Source organism: Myodes glareolus, chromosome 4 (assembly GCF_982192425.1).
Source record: "Myodes glareolus chromosome 4, mMyoGla1.1, whole genome shotgun sequence".
NCBI classification, from domain to species: Eukaryota; Metazoa; Chordata; class Mammalia; order Rodentia; family Cricetidae; genus Myodes; species Myodes glareolus.
Genome location: NC_142029.1, coordinates 14879859 through 14900200, shown reverse-complemented (window position 1 = coordinate 14900200; position 20342 = coordinate 14879859). Strand labels below are relative to the sequence as shown.

Sequence of the window (20342 nt, the reverse complement as noted above, 5' to 3'; positions counted from 1 at the left end):
TACCTCTATGAAATCCTCAGACCGAATGGGGTATCCTGTCTCTACAAGTCCCAGACCAAATGTCATTTCTACAACTTTAGACTGAATCCTGAGCTCCTGCCTCAGATTTACAGAAATCCGCCTGCCTCTTTCTCCCAAGTGCTGGGCTTAAAGGCATGTGTGCCACCACTGCCTGCCACCTAATTCACTTTCTATCCTAACTTGCATTACCAAACTATCTTTTATATCTCTCAACCTTGTATACTTTAAACCTCTTTAGTGAATTTCTTTTCTGAATCTGGTAACAAGGAAAACTATAACTATAAAGTCTTCAATTCCCTAAGAGACCTGAGAAGGAAATATTACCCGAGTAAGCAGAAAGTGCAAACAAGCAAGTTCCAGAAAATGTGAGAAATGACAGAAACAGCTGGCTGTCTAGACAGTCACCCAAAGTTCCTCTGTAATGTTGGGGCATTCTTCTTTGACCTACAGGCTAGCATATCTGACAGACTTTTCTATGAAACAGGATTTTATTGAAGGACTGACTCACCTTGTCTTGGCAGGCTTTGACAATCACTCTCTTTTGTGCCTTGCTTGTCTAATTTGGGCAGCATAGTGTCAGCAGTCAAGACAAGAGCACTTTCTTGTCCAGTGGCTTAGTTTTGCCACAAAGATAGTAAATACCATGTGGAGTTTCTTCGGTGCCCATTATCTTCTTCAAGTAGATTAGTGCTGCCAGGAGCAGATATGTCTCATTGTCATAAAAAAAGAACCTATGGTATTAAAACATTTTAAATGCCATATTCCTCAGATATCTGAAGTTTTTGAAGACCACCTGTCTACGTAAAATATGTTTGATCTTGAAAACATACCTAACATGACTACAAGTTTGATTGTAACAGGTGACTAACTACTGACCTGCATTTCCTTATTATCCTTAATAGTTGGTAATAATTACTTTCAAGGGCTGAAAATTTTCTTAGGGGTTTTTATGTTGTTCATAACCGCAAGAACAGGCCTTGCACAGCCTAAAATGAGAGCTCTGGGACGTATAAAAGCATACAGAGGATCGAGGATCAGATTGGGCTAGGATGTAGCCCAGTTGGTGGAATAAAGGAAGCCTTGGATTCAGTCCCCAGCACTGCATAAAACCAGGCATGGTGCATCTGGGGAGAGGGCTCAGTGGTTAAGCACCCATGTTCAATTCCCAGTACCCACATGACAGCTCACAACTGCCTGTAACTCCAACTCCAAGAGTTTTTGACACCTTCACATAAATAGACATGCAGGCAAAATGCCAGTGCACATAAAATAAGAAATAATTATTTTTTAAAAATCAAACCAACAGACAAAATAACATGCAATTGTAGCATGTTCTCGTGGTTACATGGAGTTCAAGAGCAGCCTGGCTTACAAACAAGTTAATTAGTGGTACTGAAACCTCGAGACATAAATCGCTGAAGAAAATCTGTATTCTTATTACCTAGAAATATTGTTTACTTTTATATTTGTAATTATTTGGTCACATTATATATAATTATAAAATGTTTTTGACAACATCCAAACATATAGAAGGGAACTTCATAGTTATCATTTTTCTCAGCCTTTTTTTTTTCTTTGAGATATGATTTCATCATGTGGTCTTGGCTGATCTCAAACTTACAGAGGTCTGTCTGCTTCTGACTTCCAAGTGCTGGGATTAAAGGCGTGCGCCACCACACCTGGCAGCAGTTTCTCAGTCTTAATTACCCTCTTTCTACAATATTCTTGGCCTAGATTAGACCAGAAAATATATAGAAATTGAATTCTAGGGCTGGAGAGATGGCTCAGAGGTTGAGAGCATTGCCTGCTCTTCCAAAGGTCTTGAGTTCAATTCCCAGCAACCACATGGTGGCTCATAACCATCTGTAATGGGGTCTGGTGCCCTCTTCTGGCCTGCAGGCATACACACAGACAGAATGTTATATACACAACAAATAAATAAATATTTCTTTTAAAAAAAGAAATTGAATTCTAGTGATAATGGCATAATAATCCAAAGTATGAAAGTAATTTATTTATTTATTTATTTATTTATTTATTTATTTATTTATTACATGTACAGTGTTCTGCTTGCATGTATACTTGCAGGCCAGAAGAGGGAACCAGATCTCATTACAGATGGTTGTGAGCCACTATGTGCTTGCTGGGAATTGAACTCAGGACCTCTGGAAGAGCAGTCACTGCTCTTAACCTCTGAGCCATCTCTCCAGCCCTGAAAGTAGCCTTTTACATGAGAAATTCTTAACCTTAGAATTCAGAAATGAGTGGCAGATGATGCAACCCATGAAAGCAGAATACTCCTGTCACGCAAGCAGATGGGAAAGAAAATGGAGACCAACTTAACTCTTATCCTTCCTTCATGTCCCCAGCAAGTTTATATTTTTCCTGCAATATTATCTTCCTTGTTTTTGCCTGCTGTAATTGTTCTTTTCCCACCTAGAAATTCTTGGAAATTCCTTCTTGGAAAGACTTAAAATTTAGCCAGGCAGTGGTGGCACATACCTTTATTCCCAGCACTCAGGAGGCGAGGCAGGCAGATCTCCGAGTTTGAGGACAGCCTGGTCTACAGAGTGAGTTCCCGAATAGTCAGGGATACACAGAGAAACACTGTCTTGGGGTGGGGGTGGGGGCTTAAAATATTTTTTGGACAGCACTAGAGATTGATCAGAGAACATCCTGCACTCTAGACAAGTGTGCTATCACTGAGCTGCATTTCAATTCCATTTTGTTGTGAGACAGAACTAAGTTAATCAAATGGACCCTAGTACTTTTGAATCTTCTGTCTTACCTTTCTGAGTGGCTGAGAGCATAGACTTGTACTGCCATGCCCAGGAATCGATCCTAGAAATGACTGTAGCATTTGCCTTCTGTACTTTAACTTAGTACATTTCAGTTCATATATCAATTGCAAAAATTCTTGAATGTTTTATGCTTTGTTTTTGTTTGAAATATGGTCTCACTATCATCCAGACTGGCCCATGTTGCCCAGAGTGGTCTTGAGTTTATGGTTTTCCTGCCTCAACCTCCTAAGTATTGATTATAGCATGGCCCTGTATATTTTGTGTTGTTTCCTCATTACAGTTGCAAACTCCTGGAGGGCAAGAACAACCTGATTGTTTGCCCTTCTGCCTTTTCTGAAGGTGTCTGAGCACCGGCTATTTAGTGGGAGTTTTGTTCATGTTCTGTTTATGGCCCATAGATGGCACTCATTGAACACAGCAAGCTACCGTTTTTGGAGGTTTCTGCCCTAGCACGGGTTAGAGGTTTCTCCCTTCCAGCTTCATTAAACTCTGTTGGTACACTGACTTCATAGGGCTTTGGTGGCTGCAGTGGTTCAGTTATCTAAACCGTAGATATTCTCTTACATGGGCATGTACTAGAATTTTCCTATTTTTTTTTCTTCTTGTAGGACCGGGTGACTTTTAGAAGAATCATAGTGAAAAACAATGCAAAAAAGAGGAAGATGTTTGAATCATTTATTGAGTCAGTGCCACTCTTTAAATCACTAGAGGTAAAGTTTGAATAAGAGTCTGTTTATATGGTTTAGGAAGAGCTGTTAAAACTATTCCTAGATTTTCAAGTAATACTGTTTTAACCTAGTTCTGTAGCAATGACATTCAATCAAGGTTTTTCCCTAAACTATTATGTTTTGTAGATGTCAGAACGAATGAAGATTGTGGATGTGATTGGAGAAAAGATCTATAAGGATGGAGAGCGAATAATCACTCAGGTGAGTTGGGGTCTGGCACAGCTCCTTTCCTGGACTCCCAAAAGGAACAGTGTATCACAGAGTATGGTAGTGCACACCTGCGATGCCAGCACTTAAGAGGCCAGGGCAGGAGGTTCACAAGTTCAAGCCAGCCTGGGCCACATTATATTATTCTGACTCCAGTAGAAAACAAAGACTTAGCTGGGGTTATGGTATACCTTTAACCCCAGCACTCAGGAAAGACAGACAGGCAGGGCTCTGTGAGTTTGAGGCCAGTCTGGTCTATATAGAAAGTTCTAAAGTTCCAGGTTAAAAAGGGAAAGAAAGAAAAGGAAGAAAAGAAAACAAACCAAAATTTAATGTCCTCCACTGTTGGAAGCTGTGTCATCCCTCCTACAAAGACCTCTGAAGTTCCTTTGTGTCCGTCCTGCTGCCCCTTTTCCCTTGAAGGACTAAATTCACTGCTAAGCAAATCTGCCACTGCACCCTCAGCCCTTTTTTTGTTTGTATTTCGAGACAGAGTATTATCACGTTGTCCTAACCTCGGAAGCCTCTTGAGTCACTGATTGCAGTCACATGCCACCAGGCTCAGACCTCCATTCATTTTGGGAGTTGTCTTCTATTGGATGTTATTTGCTATTGACCCTAAGTAAGCTTTATTAATCTCTATTAGAATCCAGAGAAAACTGGAGGCTTATGCTGTCTATTGTCTCTGCTGACACAAAAGCAACCTCTTGATGATTTGACACCAGAATCCTTAGCATTCAGTGATAATCAGATCTATGAGATGTCTTGATATATCCTTTGTATCTTTTTCATAAGTTGTTTTTGGATAATGCAAGATAATGTACAGTGAGCTGAACCAGTATAATTAAAGAAAGACTGCAAAGTGGGGTTAGTGGTATATGCCTAGAATCCAAACACTTAGGAAGTGGGGGCAGGTGGGTTAGGAGTTTAGGGCCACTCTCAGCTATATAGCAATTTCTTTTTTGTTTTTGTTTGTTTTTTGAGATAGTGTTTCCCTGTATAACAACCCTGGCTGTCCCTGGAACTTGTTTTGTAGACAAGGCTGACCTTGAACTCCCAGACACCTGCCTACCTCTGCCTCCCAAGTGCTGGGATTAAAGGTGTGTACCACCACTTTACCGGAATGTCTTTATATTATGTGATAATTTTCTCTGTCTCCCGTGTTTGTATTTTAATTACATATAAATAGTTAGGGCCTTTTCCAGATACAAGCTTCCCTGCCAATGCCTCTGACAAGAACACTGGGAAGGCATCTGGTTGAGTTGAGTTGGGCACTTTGTTTGTTCTTAAACACAGCTGGGTTGAGGAGGATAGTTTCAGATCACTGTGACTCCAGGTCTATAAAACTGGCCCCACTAGAACTTTGAGAAGTGGTCAAACTGAAGAAGAAAGAGGAGGAGAAAGCCCCACCAGAAGAGATAGAGCACCGACAAAAGCCTGATGTTCGTTTTGGGTTACATCTCTGAATGGCTTTGCTTTCCAGGTTCCCTTATATAATTTAAAGTTAGGATAAATGAGACTGAAATAATAAGCACTGTGATAATGCATATGACAAAAGGGAGAGTATAGAAAAGGAAGGAATTAAACCATGTCATTTCATAAAGAAGTATCATTTGAGCCGGGCCTGAGGAGTAAGTGCAACTTCAGTTTTTTCCTTTTGTTTGGATTTTTTTGTTTGTTTGTTTTTGTTTTTGTTTTTCAAGACAGAGTTTCTCTGTGGCTTTGGGAGCCTGTCTTGTAGACCAGGCTGGCCTTGAACTCACAGAGATCCACCTGCCTCTGCATCCCAAGTGCTGGGATTAAAGGTGTGCCCCACCACCGTCTGGCCTGCAACTTCGTTTTTTACAAGTTTATTTAAAACTCAGTTTTTGCTTTGAATATACAAAATGCAAACTACATGAAATGTTCATGTTTACTTTGTTGTTTATAAAGTAAAAATTTGCTTACATTTATATTATATACTTATTAAGGCAAGGAACTATATGTATTAAAAAAGCATTTGTTGTGCTTGAAGCATAGCATAAACTTTTCTCCACATTATTGCACATCTGCACCACAGTACATGATGTGCATAAAAATATTAGCCAAATATTAGTCTGCATAAAAATATTAGCCAAAGCCAGGCGGCAGTGCACACCTTTAATCCCAGAGCCAGAGGCAGGTGGATTCGAGGCCAGCCTAGTTTACAAAGTGAGTTCCAGGACAGCCAGGGCTGCACAGAGGAAACCCTGCCTCAAAAAGAGAAGAAAAGAAAAAAAAATGCTAGCCAGTGAGGGTGGGTATGGTGGCCCATCCCTAAGAGCTCATATTGTATCTGAAATGCCAGTAGAACTGACAAAATTCTCTTGCTTATTATCTCTGACCAAATTGCTGACAGAAACAACTTCCTGAAGAGAGGGAAGGAAAGTTGATTCTGGCTCACGGTTTCAGGGGATCTCAGTTCATCACTGCAGAAGGAACTAATCGGTGTGTGGTAGCTGGTCCCTCACAGTAATGACAGTAGTCAAGGAACAGATGGGGAGCAGGGCTGGGCTGTAAGTCATGGGCCCACTCCTAGTGGTGAGGGTAGGCCCCACATTCCAAAGGATCGGTAACTTCCCAAGAAAGTGTCACCAGTTGGGAGCCAAGTGTTCAAACATGTGAGCCTTTGGGAGACATTTACATCCAAACCATAATTTTTGACAAGGATCTTGGTCTGTAACCTAAGTTGTCCTCAAACTCAGAACAATCCTCCTGCCTCAGCTGTCTGAGTGCTGTGATTATAGGCATGAGCCATCATGCCGACCTGGGACTAGATTAACTCAGGCAAGTCATCATCAACTGTGTGGTCCCAGTAGAGGTTTGAAGTCTTGTCTAATCCACACCAAGCTGAGTGTGTGGCAGTGCTCTGGGAAGAAAGAGGAAGGAGAGTTGAAAGTTTGAGACTAGCTAATGATCTGTATAGCCAGATTGGTCTCCAAACAACCTACGTAGCACATGATTGCTATTGGGTCATCTGGGATCTGTTCCAGACCTTAATTGTGAGGGAGGAGAAAGTGAAAGAAGCCTGAAGCTCTTCTCCTTTATCTGCTTGCCCGAGTCTCACTTCTTCCAGCTTTCGCTCAGATTCCACCATTCATGCTGAAGCTGTGTTGTATGCAGTAGCCAGTCCCTCTACCAGCATTTGAGAGCCTGTGGTCCTGCTCTGTTCTTTTCCTGTAGCACTGCCATCCTCCAACACAGCTGTATAATTTACTGATTATCATATTTCTTGGTTTGTTTGTTTTAGCCACTGATCTCTTATGCCCCTGGGACAATGTCTGCACACAGTGAGAACATAGTACATTATTTGTTGAATTACCTGACTTATTTAGCCAAGTAGTTTAATAGTAAACCAAGCAAAGGAAAAGCCTAAAGCTTACAAAAATGGTGTCAAAGCACCTACTGAATCAAGGCAGAGCTGTCCACATAGATCCATGCTATTCTCTCTGTGTTTTGTGGGGGAAGGAGGTAGGCAACCTCAAGTCTTATTCCTAATGTACAATCTATTTTAAAGAAAAAAATAACAACAACGAATAACACCAAGGTCTCCCTGAATGTGGTGACACATGTCTTTAATCCCAACACTCAGAAGGCAGAGACAGGCAGATCTCTGAATTCGAGGCCAGCTTGGACTCTACAAAGCAAGTTTCAGAACATCCAGGGCTACACAGGGAAACCTGTCTCAAAAAACAAAAAACAAAACAAAACAAAAAACCATCTACCAAAAAACCAAGGCCTCTGACTGGCCTGAAACTTGCTGAATAGGCTGACTGGCTAGCAAGTCCCAGGGATCTGCCTGTGTCTGCCTCACCAGCACTGAGCTTTCGTGTGTGCACCATCACTTCTGGCTCCTCCTACCTCAGACATAGGTTCTGAGGATTGACCTCAAATCCTTGTGCCTGACTTGCAATACTCAATGTTTGAGCTTCCTCCTCAGTCTCTTCTTGAGGATTGTATTTATTGATCAAGATTATTCCTAGATCTCTGTCTTAGTCTATGCTCTATTGCTGTGAAGAGACACCATGACCATGGCAACTCTTATAAAGGAAAACATTTAGTTGGGGTGGCTCACTTATGATTTGGTGGTTCAATCAATTATCTTCATGGCAGGGAGCGTGGTGATATACAGGCAGATATGGTGCTGGTGAAGCAGCTGAGAGTCCTACATCTTGCAGGCAACAAGAAGTGGTCTGTGACACTGAGCAAAGCTTAAGCAAAAGAGACCTCAAAGCCGGCCTCTACAGTGACATACTTTCTTCAACAATAGTGTCACTCCCTATGAGCTTATGAGGGCCAGTTACATTCAGACTACCACAACCTCACACTCTAGGAGTTACTTAACACGTTTGCAGTATTGTTTACTGGTCCCTGAAATAGGTTTCAGCACAGCAACATAGTCAGTCAGAATAGCAATGATGTGTGGTTGGTAACCTGGTCATATTCCTGGAGGTAAATATAAAGACCAAGACAGTGCTCACAGTCATCACTGCTGTTTGTGACTCTGACCTAAGTTCTTCTTTTTCAGGGTGAGAAGGCTGACAGCTTTTATATTATAGAATCCGGGGAAGTGAGCATCTTGATTAAAAGCAAGGTGAGTTTGGGTAGTGCTGTGCCAGGTGTTCCCAGTAAGTGTTCACTTTATACAATATGGCCTGTGCTTTAGAGTCTAAAGCCATCATTGTCCTACCAGGTGTGACTACCAGGAATAATGATTTAGTGTATTTTCTCTTATCCCAATTTTGCCTCCATCATGTAGTTAGTGAGGTAAGATATATGACCTATAAATAAGAAAAATATAAAAACCCTAACAAGTATAGGAACGTTATATAATAGGTATATAGGAGGTGGGATGTGAAGAAAGCATCCTTGTTTTTAGGATGTTGCTAGAGGAAGTCTTCATCATATTCCTACTATGGTATTTGAGGATAGAGAGATGTTGATAATTGATGACCCGTAGATGGGAAAATGCTTGCTTTCTTCCTCCTCCTTCTCCTCCTCCTCCTTCTTCATCTTCATCTTCTTCGTCTTTGTCTTCTTCTCCGTCTCCTTCTCCTTCTTTTTTTAGATAGCTTTATGTAGTCCAGGCTGGCTGGCTTCAAATTTGACTATGTATATAACTGAGGGTGACTTTGAACTTATGACCACTTGACTCTACCTCTGTTATGATTATAGACGTAAATAAATATAAGCTTATGATTGTAGGCATGTGCCACCATGCCCAATTTTATCTGATGTTGGGGATAAAACCAAGGACTCCATGAATTGTAGGCAAGCATTCCAGCAGCTGAGCTACATCCCCAACCTGGGAGGAAGAATTCTTAACATTCAATCTATCATACTCAAGCATCCATTTTTTTAAGAATATAAATTTATTGAAATAGTAAGTTACATGTCTATTTAGTGTGTGTATTTATGTGTATACAGTATATATATTTAGTATTTATATATGTATACACTAAATCTAGTATGAAATCTATTAAAATATATTTAGTAAAGGTTTAAACTATTGTCAGGGAGGATATGGAGGTAGGGAGATCATGAATTCGAGAATAGTCTAGACTGTAAGTAAAATTCTACCTCAAGCAGCAAAAAGAACTGAAGGCAGTGCTCTTATTACTGCCCAGCTTGAAATTGTGCAGTATACAAAATTTCCAATTAAAAAATATATAAAAAACAAACCACTTATGTTTATTACTGTCTAAATGGTAGCTTGATTCTTAATTTAAAATAGAGGTGTCAGAAGCTGGAGAGATGGCTCAGAGGTTAAGAACACTAACTGCTCTTCCAGAAGTCCTGAGTTCACTTCCCAGTCACCACATGGTGGCTCACAACCATCTGTAACCATCTATAACGAGATCTGGTGCCCTCTTCTGGTGTTCTGGCATGCATGTAGGCAGAACACTATATATATAAAATAAATCTTAAAATTAGAGCTGTCACGCTGTTGAGAAGACTTAGTATTCTGAGTTTGATCCCCAGGACCCACATGATGGAAAGAGAGAACCAACTCTGACCTCAGACCCCCACATGTGCACTGTGGAACATGTCCACACACAATAATGATAATACTGCAACACAGTAAGGTTTTTAAATAGAGCTATTGTTTCACATAAAACAGTAGCTTGAAGTGTTTGTGTTCTTTCCGTTGCAGCTTTTAAACTGCTAATACATATTTGTACATTTCTCAAATGTTCACTGGCACTGTCTGTCATCATAGTATAGTGTTTGATGAGTGGTACCAGCGGTATTGCCCTGGGGAGTCAGAGAGTTTATCAGAAATGCAAAGTCTTGGGCTCTGCATTAGACCTACTGAGTCAGACTTTGCATTGTAAGGGAGCTTTTGTGTGCGATGGTGCAGTAAGTGCCGTTCAGGAGAATGGACTTAAAGCACAAATATGTCTACAGTGCCAAAGGATCCTTCAAAAGTTAGAAACAGAAACTGGGTGTGGAGCATTCCTGTAATCCCAGTGCTTATGAGGTGGGGGCAGGATGATAAGAGGTTCAAGGTCTTCCTCAACTACATAGAGTTTGAGGCCAGCCTTAGCTACATGACAGACACTTTGTCTCAAAAAGAAAGAAAAGCCAGGCGGTGATGACGCACACCTTTAATCTCAGCACTTGGGAGGCAGAGGCAGGCGGATCTCCGTGAGTTTGAGTACAGCCTGGTCTACAGACGGTAGTTCTAGGACAACCAGGGCTGTTACACAGAGAAACCCTGTCTCGAAAGAAAAAAAAAAGGTAAAAGATTGCATTGGTTCACCTGGAGCAACAGAGTAGCTTCAAACAAAGCTAATAGGTGAAGGCTGATGTGGAAGGATGAGAAGGCTAAACATTTAGAGTGCCAGATTTTAATTTCCATTTGCAGATAATGAAGAAGACAGGCCTAGAGAGATGGGCTCTGCAGTTAAGCATGCTACTTTTGCACAGGATCTGAGTTTTGATTCCCAGCACCACATAGGATGACTCACAACAACTCCAGGGAATCTGACCACTTTCTGAACTCTCTTGGCACCTACATTCATTTGCACAAGCCCACATACACATAATTAAAAATACAGTATTTTGAAAAAGAATAATACTGGGCTGGAGAGGTGGCTCAGCGGTTAAGAGCATTGCCTGCTCTTCCAAAGGTCCTGAGTTCAATTCCCAGCCACCACATGGTGGCTCACAACCATCTGTAATGAGGTCTGGTGCCTTCTTCTGGTCTGCAGGCATACACACAGACAGAATATTGTATACATAATAAATAAATAAATAAATAAATAAATAAATAAGTAAATATTTTAAAAAAAAAAATACTACCAACAAAGAAGACCCAGCAGGACAATTTATTGGATAAAGGTGATTGTTCTAAAGCCTGATAACCTGAATTTGATTCCCAGAATTCACATGATGTAAAGAGAGAAGTGATCCTTAAAAAGTGTTCTCAGACTGCCACACTAGGGCTGTGGCATGTGCATGTCCACACATGTACAAACACATAAAAATAAATGATTGCAGAACATGTTTAAAGAATGAATTGGGGCCAGAGAAATGGCTCAAGAATTAAGAGTACTTGCTCTACAGTCATAGAGACCAGATTGAATCCCAGCACCCACATAAGTCAGACATCCTCTGAAGTGCTTGTTGGCCTCCGACCTTGGGAATAATTAAGCCCCAGATGCTGGGAAAAGCCGCGCTTCAGCAAAGTAATAGGTAATAATGACAGCAGGTGCCCTCTTCCTGCTTTCATGGGCTGCATACCGAGGAACACACACACCTTCACATACACATAGAAATAGAGGCAAAATACTAGAAAATTCCCTTTAGGGCTGGAGGGATAGATGAGCAGTTAGGAGCACTGGCTGCTGTTCAGAGGACATAGTTTCATTCCCAGCACCCATGCAGCTACTCACAACTGTCTGTAACAGACAGTTACAGATCTGACACTCTTCCAGCCTCCATGGGTAGCAGGCAGCCAAGTCGTACACAGACACAGACACGCAGAGGCAGGTGGATCTCTGAGAGTTCGAGGCTAACCTGGTCTACAGAGCAAGTTCCAAGACAACCAGGGCTACACAGAGAAACCTGTTCTTTAAGGAACTGGAATAATGGTTTAGTGGTTAAGAGGAAATTCCCAGGTTTAGTTCTCAGCACGCATACAGGCGGATGTCACCTGGAACAACAGTTCAGGGGATCTGACACTCCCATCTAGACACATAGAGGCCAGCAGGTTCACACAGAAAATTAGGAAGTAAACACACAACACGACACATACCCATTAAGGGGCCAGAGAGGTGGCACAGCAGTTAAAGAACATATACTGCTTTTCCCAAGAACCCAAGTTTAGCTCCCAGAACTCACATTGGGATGACTCATAGCTTCTGTAACTACAGCTCCAAGATATCTGGCACCCTCTCTGGACCTCATGGACACCTGAACCTACGTGGCATATGTACACACACACACATACACATACACACACATGAAAATAAAATACTTTCAAAAACTGGGGGGAAAAAATCTTTGTTTGATTTTTCAGGATAGGGTTTCTCTGTGTAACAGTCTTGGCTATCCTAAAACTCTGGGCGCCAATTGCTGTAAGGAGAGGCCCTCTTGTTTTTTCTCCCCCCCCTCCCCAGCTTCACTGGAAATAACCACACAGAAACTGTATTAATTAAAACACTGCTTGGGGGGCTGGAGAGATGGCTCAGCGGTTAAGACCATTGCCTGTTCTTCCAAAGGTCCTGAGTTCAATTCCCAGCAACCACATGGTGGCTCACAACCATCTGTAATGAGGTCTGGTGCCCTCTTCAGGCCTGCAGGCATACACACAGAATACTGTATACATAATAAATAAATAAATATTTTTTTAAAAAAAATAAAACACTGCTTGGCCATTAGCTCTACCTTCTTATTGGCTAACTCTTCCATATTAGTTTAACCCATCTCCATTAATCTGTGTATCGCCACGTGGCAGTGGCTTATCGGAGGTTCTAACCGGCGTCCATCTCAGGCAGAGGATCCATGACTTCTCTGACTCTGCCTTTCTTCTTCCCAGCATTCAGTTCTGTTTTCTCCGTCTACCCAAGTTTTGCCCTATCAACTAGGCCAAGGCAGTTTCAATTAGTTTCATTAACTAATGAAAGCAACACACAAACAGAAGGAACTCCTACACCATTACCCCTTTTCTGTTTAAACAAAAAGGAAGGCTTTAACTTTTAACATAGTAAAATTGTTCTGTAGACCAGGCTGGCCTTGAACTCACTGAGATTCATGTATCTCTGTCTCCTGAATGCTGGGGGAAACATATCTTTAAAAAATAACAAAGGGAGCTGGAGAAATGACTCAGTAGTTAAGACCACTGCTGCTCTTCTAGAGGTCCTGAGTTCAGTTCCCAGCACCCACATGGTGGCTCACAACCATCTGTAATAGGATCTATTGCCCTTTTCTGGCCTGCAGGTGTGCATGCAGAGCCCTTATATATAAAATATAAATAAATAAAAAATTTAAAAACTAAGAAAAAAAGGATTAGCCAGTCATGGTAGCAGACACCTGTAAATCCTAGCACTCAGGAGTCAGAGGCAGGCTCAGCCTGGTCTACATAGTAGTTCTGGGCTAGCCAGAAGCTACGAAGTGAGACTCTATCACAAAAACTAAAGTGGGGCATTATATTTCTCCCTATATCGTTAGTGGTTCTTAGAGAATGAGACTGATTCTCATAATTTGTTGTTACTGTCTTATTAGCAGATGAATTTGTAAGAAATAAAAAACCCAGGGTAGAAAGTAAATGCAATATAGCACACATGTTTAAAGAATATAGTTCTTAAGAATGGAGGTGCAGGCTGATGAGATGGCTCAGAGGATAAGAGCACTGGCTGCTCTTCCAGAGATCCTGAGTTCAATTCCCAGCAACCACATGTTGGCTCCCAACCATATGTAATGAAATCCAGTGCCTTCTTCTGGCCCACAGGGATACATGCAGGCAGAATATTGTATATATAATAAATAAATTTAAAAGAAAAGAATGGAGGTGCAGAACCGGTGTAAGTGAAAATAGTGCATTAAAAGAAATGGGACTGGAGAGATGGACTCAGTGGTTAAGAGTACTGACTCCTCTTCCAAAGGTCCTGAGTTCAATTCCCAGCAACCACATGGTGGCTCACAACCATCCATAATGAGATCTGGTGCCCTCTTCTGGCCCGCATACATGCAGGCAGAACACTGTGTATATAATAAATAAATCTAAAAGAAAGAAAGAAAAAAAGAAAAATTACTGTAGCAAATATTTTTAAAAAAAACACCACGTGCTTGTTTCGGGAGCACATATACTAAAATTGGAACAATACAGAGAGTATTAGCATGGCCCCTGCATGAGGATGGCACACAAATTTGTGAAGTATTCCATATTTTTCTAGATAAAGTAGGGAGGAGGGCCTTGGTCCTTCCTCAAAGCAATGTGCTTTACCCTCTTTGAGAAGTGGATGGGGTGGGATGGGGGAAGGTGAAGGGGAAGGAGGATGGGAAGGAGTGGAAACTGGGATTGATATGTAAAATGAAAAAAAGCTTTTTAAAGATAAAATTTAAAAAAAATTAATATGTAAAGGTACAATACCAAAGAAAAGAAAGGAAGAAGAAAGAAAAAGAAAATTCGAAAGAAGAAATGTCACTGTCAAGAACAATACAAGACAGTCTCTAACCAACTCGTAGTCTTGTGCTCTGGCTCATCACTAATAGAAGAGTTCATTATTAGGAAGAGTCAGCAGAAGACCTTATGCTTCACCTGGGATCAGTCATCTCCACGGAAAATGCTAGGCTTGAGCGGCTCATATTTAACCATTATCAGAAGTGTTAGAGCTTAGGTGGGGTGACAAGGAAGACCTCGGGATTTGTCTGTTGAGTTTACAGGATACAGTTAAGAGTTTCTACAGAGGGATTCCTCAGTAATTTTGTTAAACTTTGAGGAAGGAATTTGAGTGTGTGCAGCTGGGCACAGCTGTGATCTTAGAATCAGCACGGATCCTATTCTTTACCTGTTGTAGACTAAATCAAACAAGAACGGTGGGAACCAGGAGGTTGAGATTGCCCACTGCCATAAGGGGCAGTACTTTGGAGAGCTCGCACTGGTCACCAATAAACCCAGAGCTGCTTCTGCCTATGCGGTTGGAGATGTCAAATGCTTAGGTAAGAAAAATTCTTTCTGAGACTTCACAAGCCCCTCCTCAACCTTAGACAGGTAATAGTTTCTTCATAGGGTAGCCACTGATAAGTTGCCCACAACATATTGCTAATTAAACTTTGCCTTCCTCCTACCCCCAACAAAAGACATGAAATTAGAAGAGCAAGAGGGAAGATGGGTGGGAATAGGAGGGATGGGCGGGAGTGGGGCAAGAGATGGGATGGGTGACTATGATCAAAATTATATGCATGTATGAAGTGCCATAATAAAAACCATTATTATGTGTGATTCATGTGCTAATAAAATGAAAAGAAAATTCTTTGTGCATTACTAACCTTTTTCTAATATACAGGGTCTTTTAGGTTTTTTCCTATTAGCAAGCCTTGACTTACTCTGCTGACTCATTTAGATCTAGGTCTGGGTGGTTGGTGTAAATGAATTCTTTACAGCAAAGGTTTTTTTGGTGGGGAAGGTGTTGGGCATTGAACTCAGAACATTGTGCATTCTAAGCACATGCTGTGTCGTAAATTTTACCCCAGCACCCTAGCAATCAGTTCTGAACAGTGAACAATCCTGAGTAAGACAGGCATACAGGCACCAAAGCCGTGTGAAAGCAGCAGTAATGGAGGCAGGTGGCTAGGTCTATGGAGGAACAGGACAGGCGGGTGCTGCTGTGCCCACTTAGCCTTCTGTGTAGGTGCCGTCCTGCTGTGTTCCTATAGAAACATTCCCCATAACCCTGTAACATGAGTAAGTAGTAATGTAAGCAAATCATTCTCTCCCACTCCTTTTTTTTTTTTTTTAAACAATGCAGTTATGGATGTTCAAGCATTTGAGAGGCTTCTGGGACCGTGCATGGAAATCATGAAGAGGAACATCTCGCACTATGAGGAACAGTTGGTGAAGATGTTTGGCTCCAACTTAGATCTGATGGATCCTGGGCAGTAGATGCGGTGAATGTCAGAGCCTTCTCAGTGTGACACCAAAACCTTCCAGTCAGCCACAGAACACACAGAAAACAGACACGACAGAACCGTTCCTGCTGCTGTCACCGCCGCTGCCATTGCTGTGGTTAAGGGCATTTAGAAATCTTGAAAGTCAGCACTGAAAGATGGACAGAGGCTCCACCCACACCTCCACTTTGCTTCTGAAAGCCCATCATTAGACCACTTATGTAACGATTCCTTCAACCCAGTTTTCACATCTTTGGTTCAGAATGGCATGTCTCTCCAGCAATTTAAGTGCCTGATACAAAGTCCAAAGTGTAAGCATCCTTTCCTCTCCTGCTGCTAATGTTTGCTTCTGAAGGTTACCCTGAGGTCTGCAGAAACCTGTTGAGTAACTGTAAACACCGCCACAGTCCTTCTCAAGGGAGGGAATGGTACATCCTTCTATCTCCCCATTTGTCTGAGGAAGTCCATAGTGTGTTCACAATTGCTGCTTTTGCTTTCCCAGTGGAAGATGGTGGCAGTTATAATGGAGACTTATGCCCCAGTGGCCCTGTTCTGTCTGCTGGCAGCTGCACACCATAGAGCTGTGTCCAAGCCCATAGTGACGCCCAGAAAAAGGCCTATTGAAGGCCCAGCAGGTCCGTACAGAGCAGACTGATTAGATTCACATTAGCAGGAAACTTGGGTTCAGCACCGTTGCCAGTAGTAAAGAGCCAGGAAAGGTTATCTGGGTTAGGGATTTGCTATTTGTTTTTAGCAAGTTTTGTTTTGTCTTTTTCTAACCTCTGTGCAATTTGCATCAACAAATTGTCCATTTCTGTGGGGCAAGCGGGAGTTGGTTAGCTCAGCTGCTTAGAGCATGGTGCTCCTACAAGGACAGGGTCTGGAGGTGTCATCGGGTTACCTAACCTGAGTGTTCCCTGAGCAGCCCTTGCCATGTCTTGATGGCATTCATTGCTGCACTGGCAGGAGGCTGTGCTGCGCAGAGAACCTTTTCCGCCTCCTTCCAGCATTGCTGCATAGCTTGGCTAGTGATCATCAATTTTTAAACTCTTAAGAAAGAAGCTAATTTTTTTTAAGGAAATTGTTTCTCTATTTAGGGGATTCACCTTGGACATATTCGTATACATGGAGTTTGTCAACTAACTGACTCAGACATTTGTCCTAAATATCTCTTCTCAAAACTTGGTATCATTGGGACAGGGGTGGGCATGGCTCAGTGGCAAAACACTTATGTAGCATGTGCAAGGCCCTGGGTTTGCTCTCCAACACCTTAATACCCAAAGGAAGGAAGGGTACCCTTTATAAACATAGACTTACTGTGAAGGCCTTTCTAACTGTCTCTCTCAGCTTTTGCCATGGTCACTGGAGCCAAGAAATGTCCAGAATAGATGAGTCACCACCATTTTGGTAATTACTCACGTTTTCTTGTGTCCCATGAAGTAAAACAGGACTCTTCAGACTGCCCTAGTAGCCTGTTACAGCTCTGGGAATTGTTCGGTTGTAACTGCTACTCCAAAGCAGGCAGCTAGCACTGGAAAACCTTTGTGTTGATCCCAAATTTTCCTAAGGTCTTTTTCTATGGTATTGCTTTCTTAAATAAATCAGACCTTGTACTTTGACCGAATAATACCTGATTCTTGCCAAGGTAAGAGGTGCATTGGGCTCCAGGAGCAGCCCAAAAGCCCAGCCCCCAGACCTTAGAAGGACTCTGAAACCCCACCTCGGCCTCCATGCCAGTATGGGTTAGGGCTGGCTGTGAATCTCATGCCGAAATTATTCCTACAGGCTGCTAGGGGCAGGCTTTCTCAGCTGCCCTCACATCCTCACCCCCACCTAATCTTCAGAGTCCCCCTTGTCACCTTCCTGCTCCCTTACAGATTAGACATCATCGGGTGTGAGTTCTGTTGTAATTACTGATGGAACCCTCTCTGCAGTGTGACCCCTGTGTTGGGGGCCTGGGAGAGAATCGTTTAGTCAAGGAACTAGTGGGAGCCACAAGAGACATAGCTGCTACCACAGTGCCAGGACCGACAGTGTTCCAGTTCTCTGCCGCTCAGAGACTCAAGGTCGCAGTGTTCTCATGCCAGCAACCCCTACAGCCAACAGTTGAGTCCCATAGGGCGGGGTGTCCTCTCTGTTAGTGCCCCCTTCTGAGAATTAGAGCTCCCCCTTCTTCCCTGGCTTTGCTGTTGACTTAAGCTGATAGAGAATAGTCCTCAGAGCCTTGAGGTCCAACTGCAGGATTTTCTTCTTTCTGTCCCCAGCTCTGCCCACGCATTCTTGATTAAATTCTCTGCAGGATGGACTTTTGTGTTCTTGTCCTCTGACTTCATCGTTTTCATAAAGAATTCTATGTCCCTGATACAGAGTCTCAGAAATCAGCATTGAGCAGTGTAGTGAGCAAATTCAGCAGCAAAGTGGCAAAAAGAGAAAAAAAGTTCTCCAGCTGGAGAGGCTGCATTCATCCAAGTTACCCAGATTCTCTGCTCATGATGGTGGAGCTGTTAGGTGCTGCTGGCACCTTGGTGCCTGGGCACACAGCGTTTTGTGGCATGTCACAGCCTTCATTTTTAAAAGATGAAAGCATTTTGCACGGAGAAAGAAAAGGACCCATGAATGTCATCTTTTATCTTTCTTGGTCAGTTGATACTGAAATTTTTGTTTTTGATACATATTTGTAAGCCAATCTCGCCAAGTTCTGGGTTTTGATTTTCTCTACGATTACCTCTTATTCCTCCTGTCTTGACTGCTGACGTTCCTCCGTGATTCTAATGTCTATTTTGTGGGAAGCAGCCTTCCCAGGGGTTTCCTATTACACACTGCAGGGCTATCTTTATACTTAAAAAAAAAAAAAAAGAATGAAAACTGTCGCTCACCTCATGGGGGATTTGCAGAAAAACATTTAGCCCACCTTGAGCAAAGGTTAGATTCCTTGGTTTTTGTTGTTGTTGTTTTGTTTTTAATTCATTGTAATAAAAAAATCCAACTAAGCATTATTGTGCTACCTCAGAGGTAAATACATTCTAAGGTCATCTTTTGGTCCTGAGTTCTATACATGGTGTTTAAAATGTCTTTCAATTGGAATTATTTTTTAAATTGTTGGGGTGAATCTTATTTTAACCTGTTTACACTTGTGTTTTAATCTCAAAATAATATATATGATTGGAAAGCAAACAATTTTTGATCTATGGTATTGAATTAAAATTAAAAGTTACTGAGAATTAATCATTGTTTGCTATAAACAAGGTTGAGGGTTTTTTTGTTTTGTTTTTAAAGGAAACTCTAGGGCTCGGCTTCACTCTTGATTAATAAAGGCTGACAAATCATGTATGACTTCTGGTGTAGTCTTGTGTTACATATTTGTCTTCTCTTTTAAGGGTCCCAAGCCAGTTCAGCACTTATCTCGCAGATACATTGCTGGGATGGATTAGGAAGAAGACCTGAATTTGGAGTACTTAGGTTCTACACAGAAGCAATCACTATGGAAGAGGGTGGGTAAGGAGAGAAGGATTCTGAGGTGTATTCTGAAGGCTTGGTCCATATGATTGTTGAGGCAAATCTGCAGACCTGCAGGCTGAGTCAACTGCAGTCCCAGAGGAGTATGAGGTTTAGTTCTGGTCTGAAGTCAGAGACCTGAGAGCTAGGACAGCCTTGCTGTGCCTCTCGAGCTGTGAGAAGCTGATGCCTCAGTGTGGGGCTGACAGAATGAAAGGCTTGTTCCATGTAAAGGCCCAAAGGAAAGAAAGAGTCCTGATGCAAAGCCAGAGCTGTCCGTGTTGTCCATGTTGGGGAAATGCACTACCACTGACTGAGATACATTCCTTGCCCAGCCCCTTCTTACTCAGGCCTTCTAACTGAACTGGTCAGAAAGGGCCTAACCAACATTAGGCAGGTCAAAGTGATTTATTCAGTTAGCCAAGTAAATGTCAATCTCATCTAAAACAAATACTCATGAGAACACCCGTAATAATAGTTGACCAAATATCCCATAACCCAGTCAAGTGGACACAAAGTAAACCATCACAGCATGGTATATTGCTGTAGATAAGAGCAAGGGTACCTGTTATACCCTTACCGGAAAGAACAGTGATAATAGAAATTCTTTCCTATCTGCCAGGATCTCACTTCTTTGTGTTACTGTAATAACACAGAGGCTAGTAAGGGTGACAGCCTACTGTATTTCCAGGGTCTTTCCTAGAGAACAAAGGAAGCTAACAATATCATCTTCATTGGACAGAGATGCCTGACCAAAAGGCTGAGTAATAGGAACACCTATCACTCGAATCACCTATGTAGGTCCTGAGAAACGGATAGCTGACCCTCTACAAGCCAAAATGCCATGTTTCAGGCCTTTAAAGGGTAAATGGTAAGGCCAAGCAGTGGTGACGCACACCTTTAATCCCAGCACTTGGGTGGCAGAGACAGGCAGATCTTTGTGAGTTTGAGGCCAGCC

At 42.1% G+C, this 20342-nt stretch overlaps 1 protein-coding gene and 1 non-coding gene across 4 annotated transcripts in view; both read left to right on the top strand.

The window, feature by feature from the left end:
• Nucleotides 1-19215, top strand: part of Prkar2a (protein kinase cAMP-dependent type II regulatory subunit alpha) — a 62475-nt gene extending 43260 nt beyond the window's left edge. For 2 of the 3 annotated variants that reach the window (XM_048423003.3, XM_048423004.3), the window contains exons 7-11: nucleotides 3431-3532; nucleotides 3677-3751; nucleotides 8304-8369; nucleotides 14800-14941; nucleotides 15751-19215. In XM_048423003.3, coding sequence (XP_048278960.1) covers nucleotides 3431-3532; nucleotides 3677-3751; nucleotides 8304-8369; nucleotides 14800-14941; nucleotides 15751-15884 — 519 coding nt within the window. In that variant the 3' untranslated portion in view covers nucleotides 15885-19215. The remainder of the gene's footprint in view (nucleotides 1-3430; nucleotides 3533-3676; nucleotides 3752-8303; nucleotides 8370-14799; nucleotides 14942-15750) is intronic. The other variant, XM_048423005.3, reaches the window with a different exon arrangement.
• On the top strand, nucleotides 14065-14171 carry LOC125393792 (U6 spliceosomal RNA). Its single transcript, XR_007229950.1, has one exon. It is a non-coding gene; the product is annotated as a U6 spliceosomal RNA (small nuclear RNA).
• Nucleotides 19216-20342: the final 1127 nt, after the last annotated feature.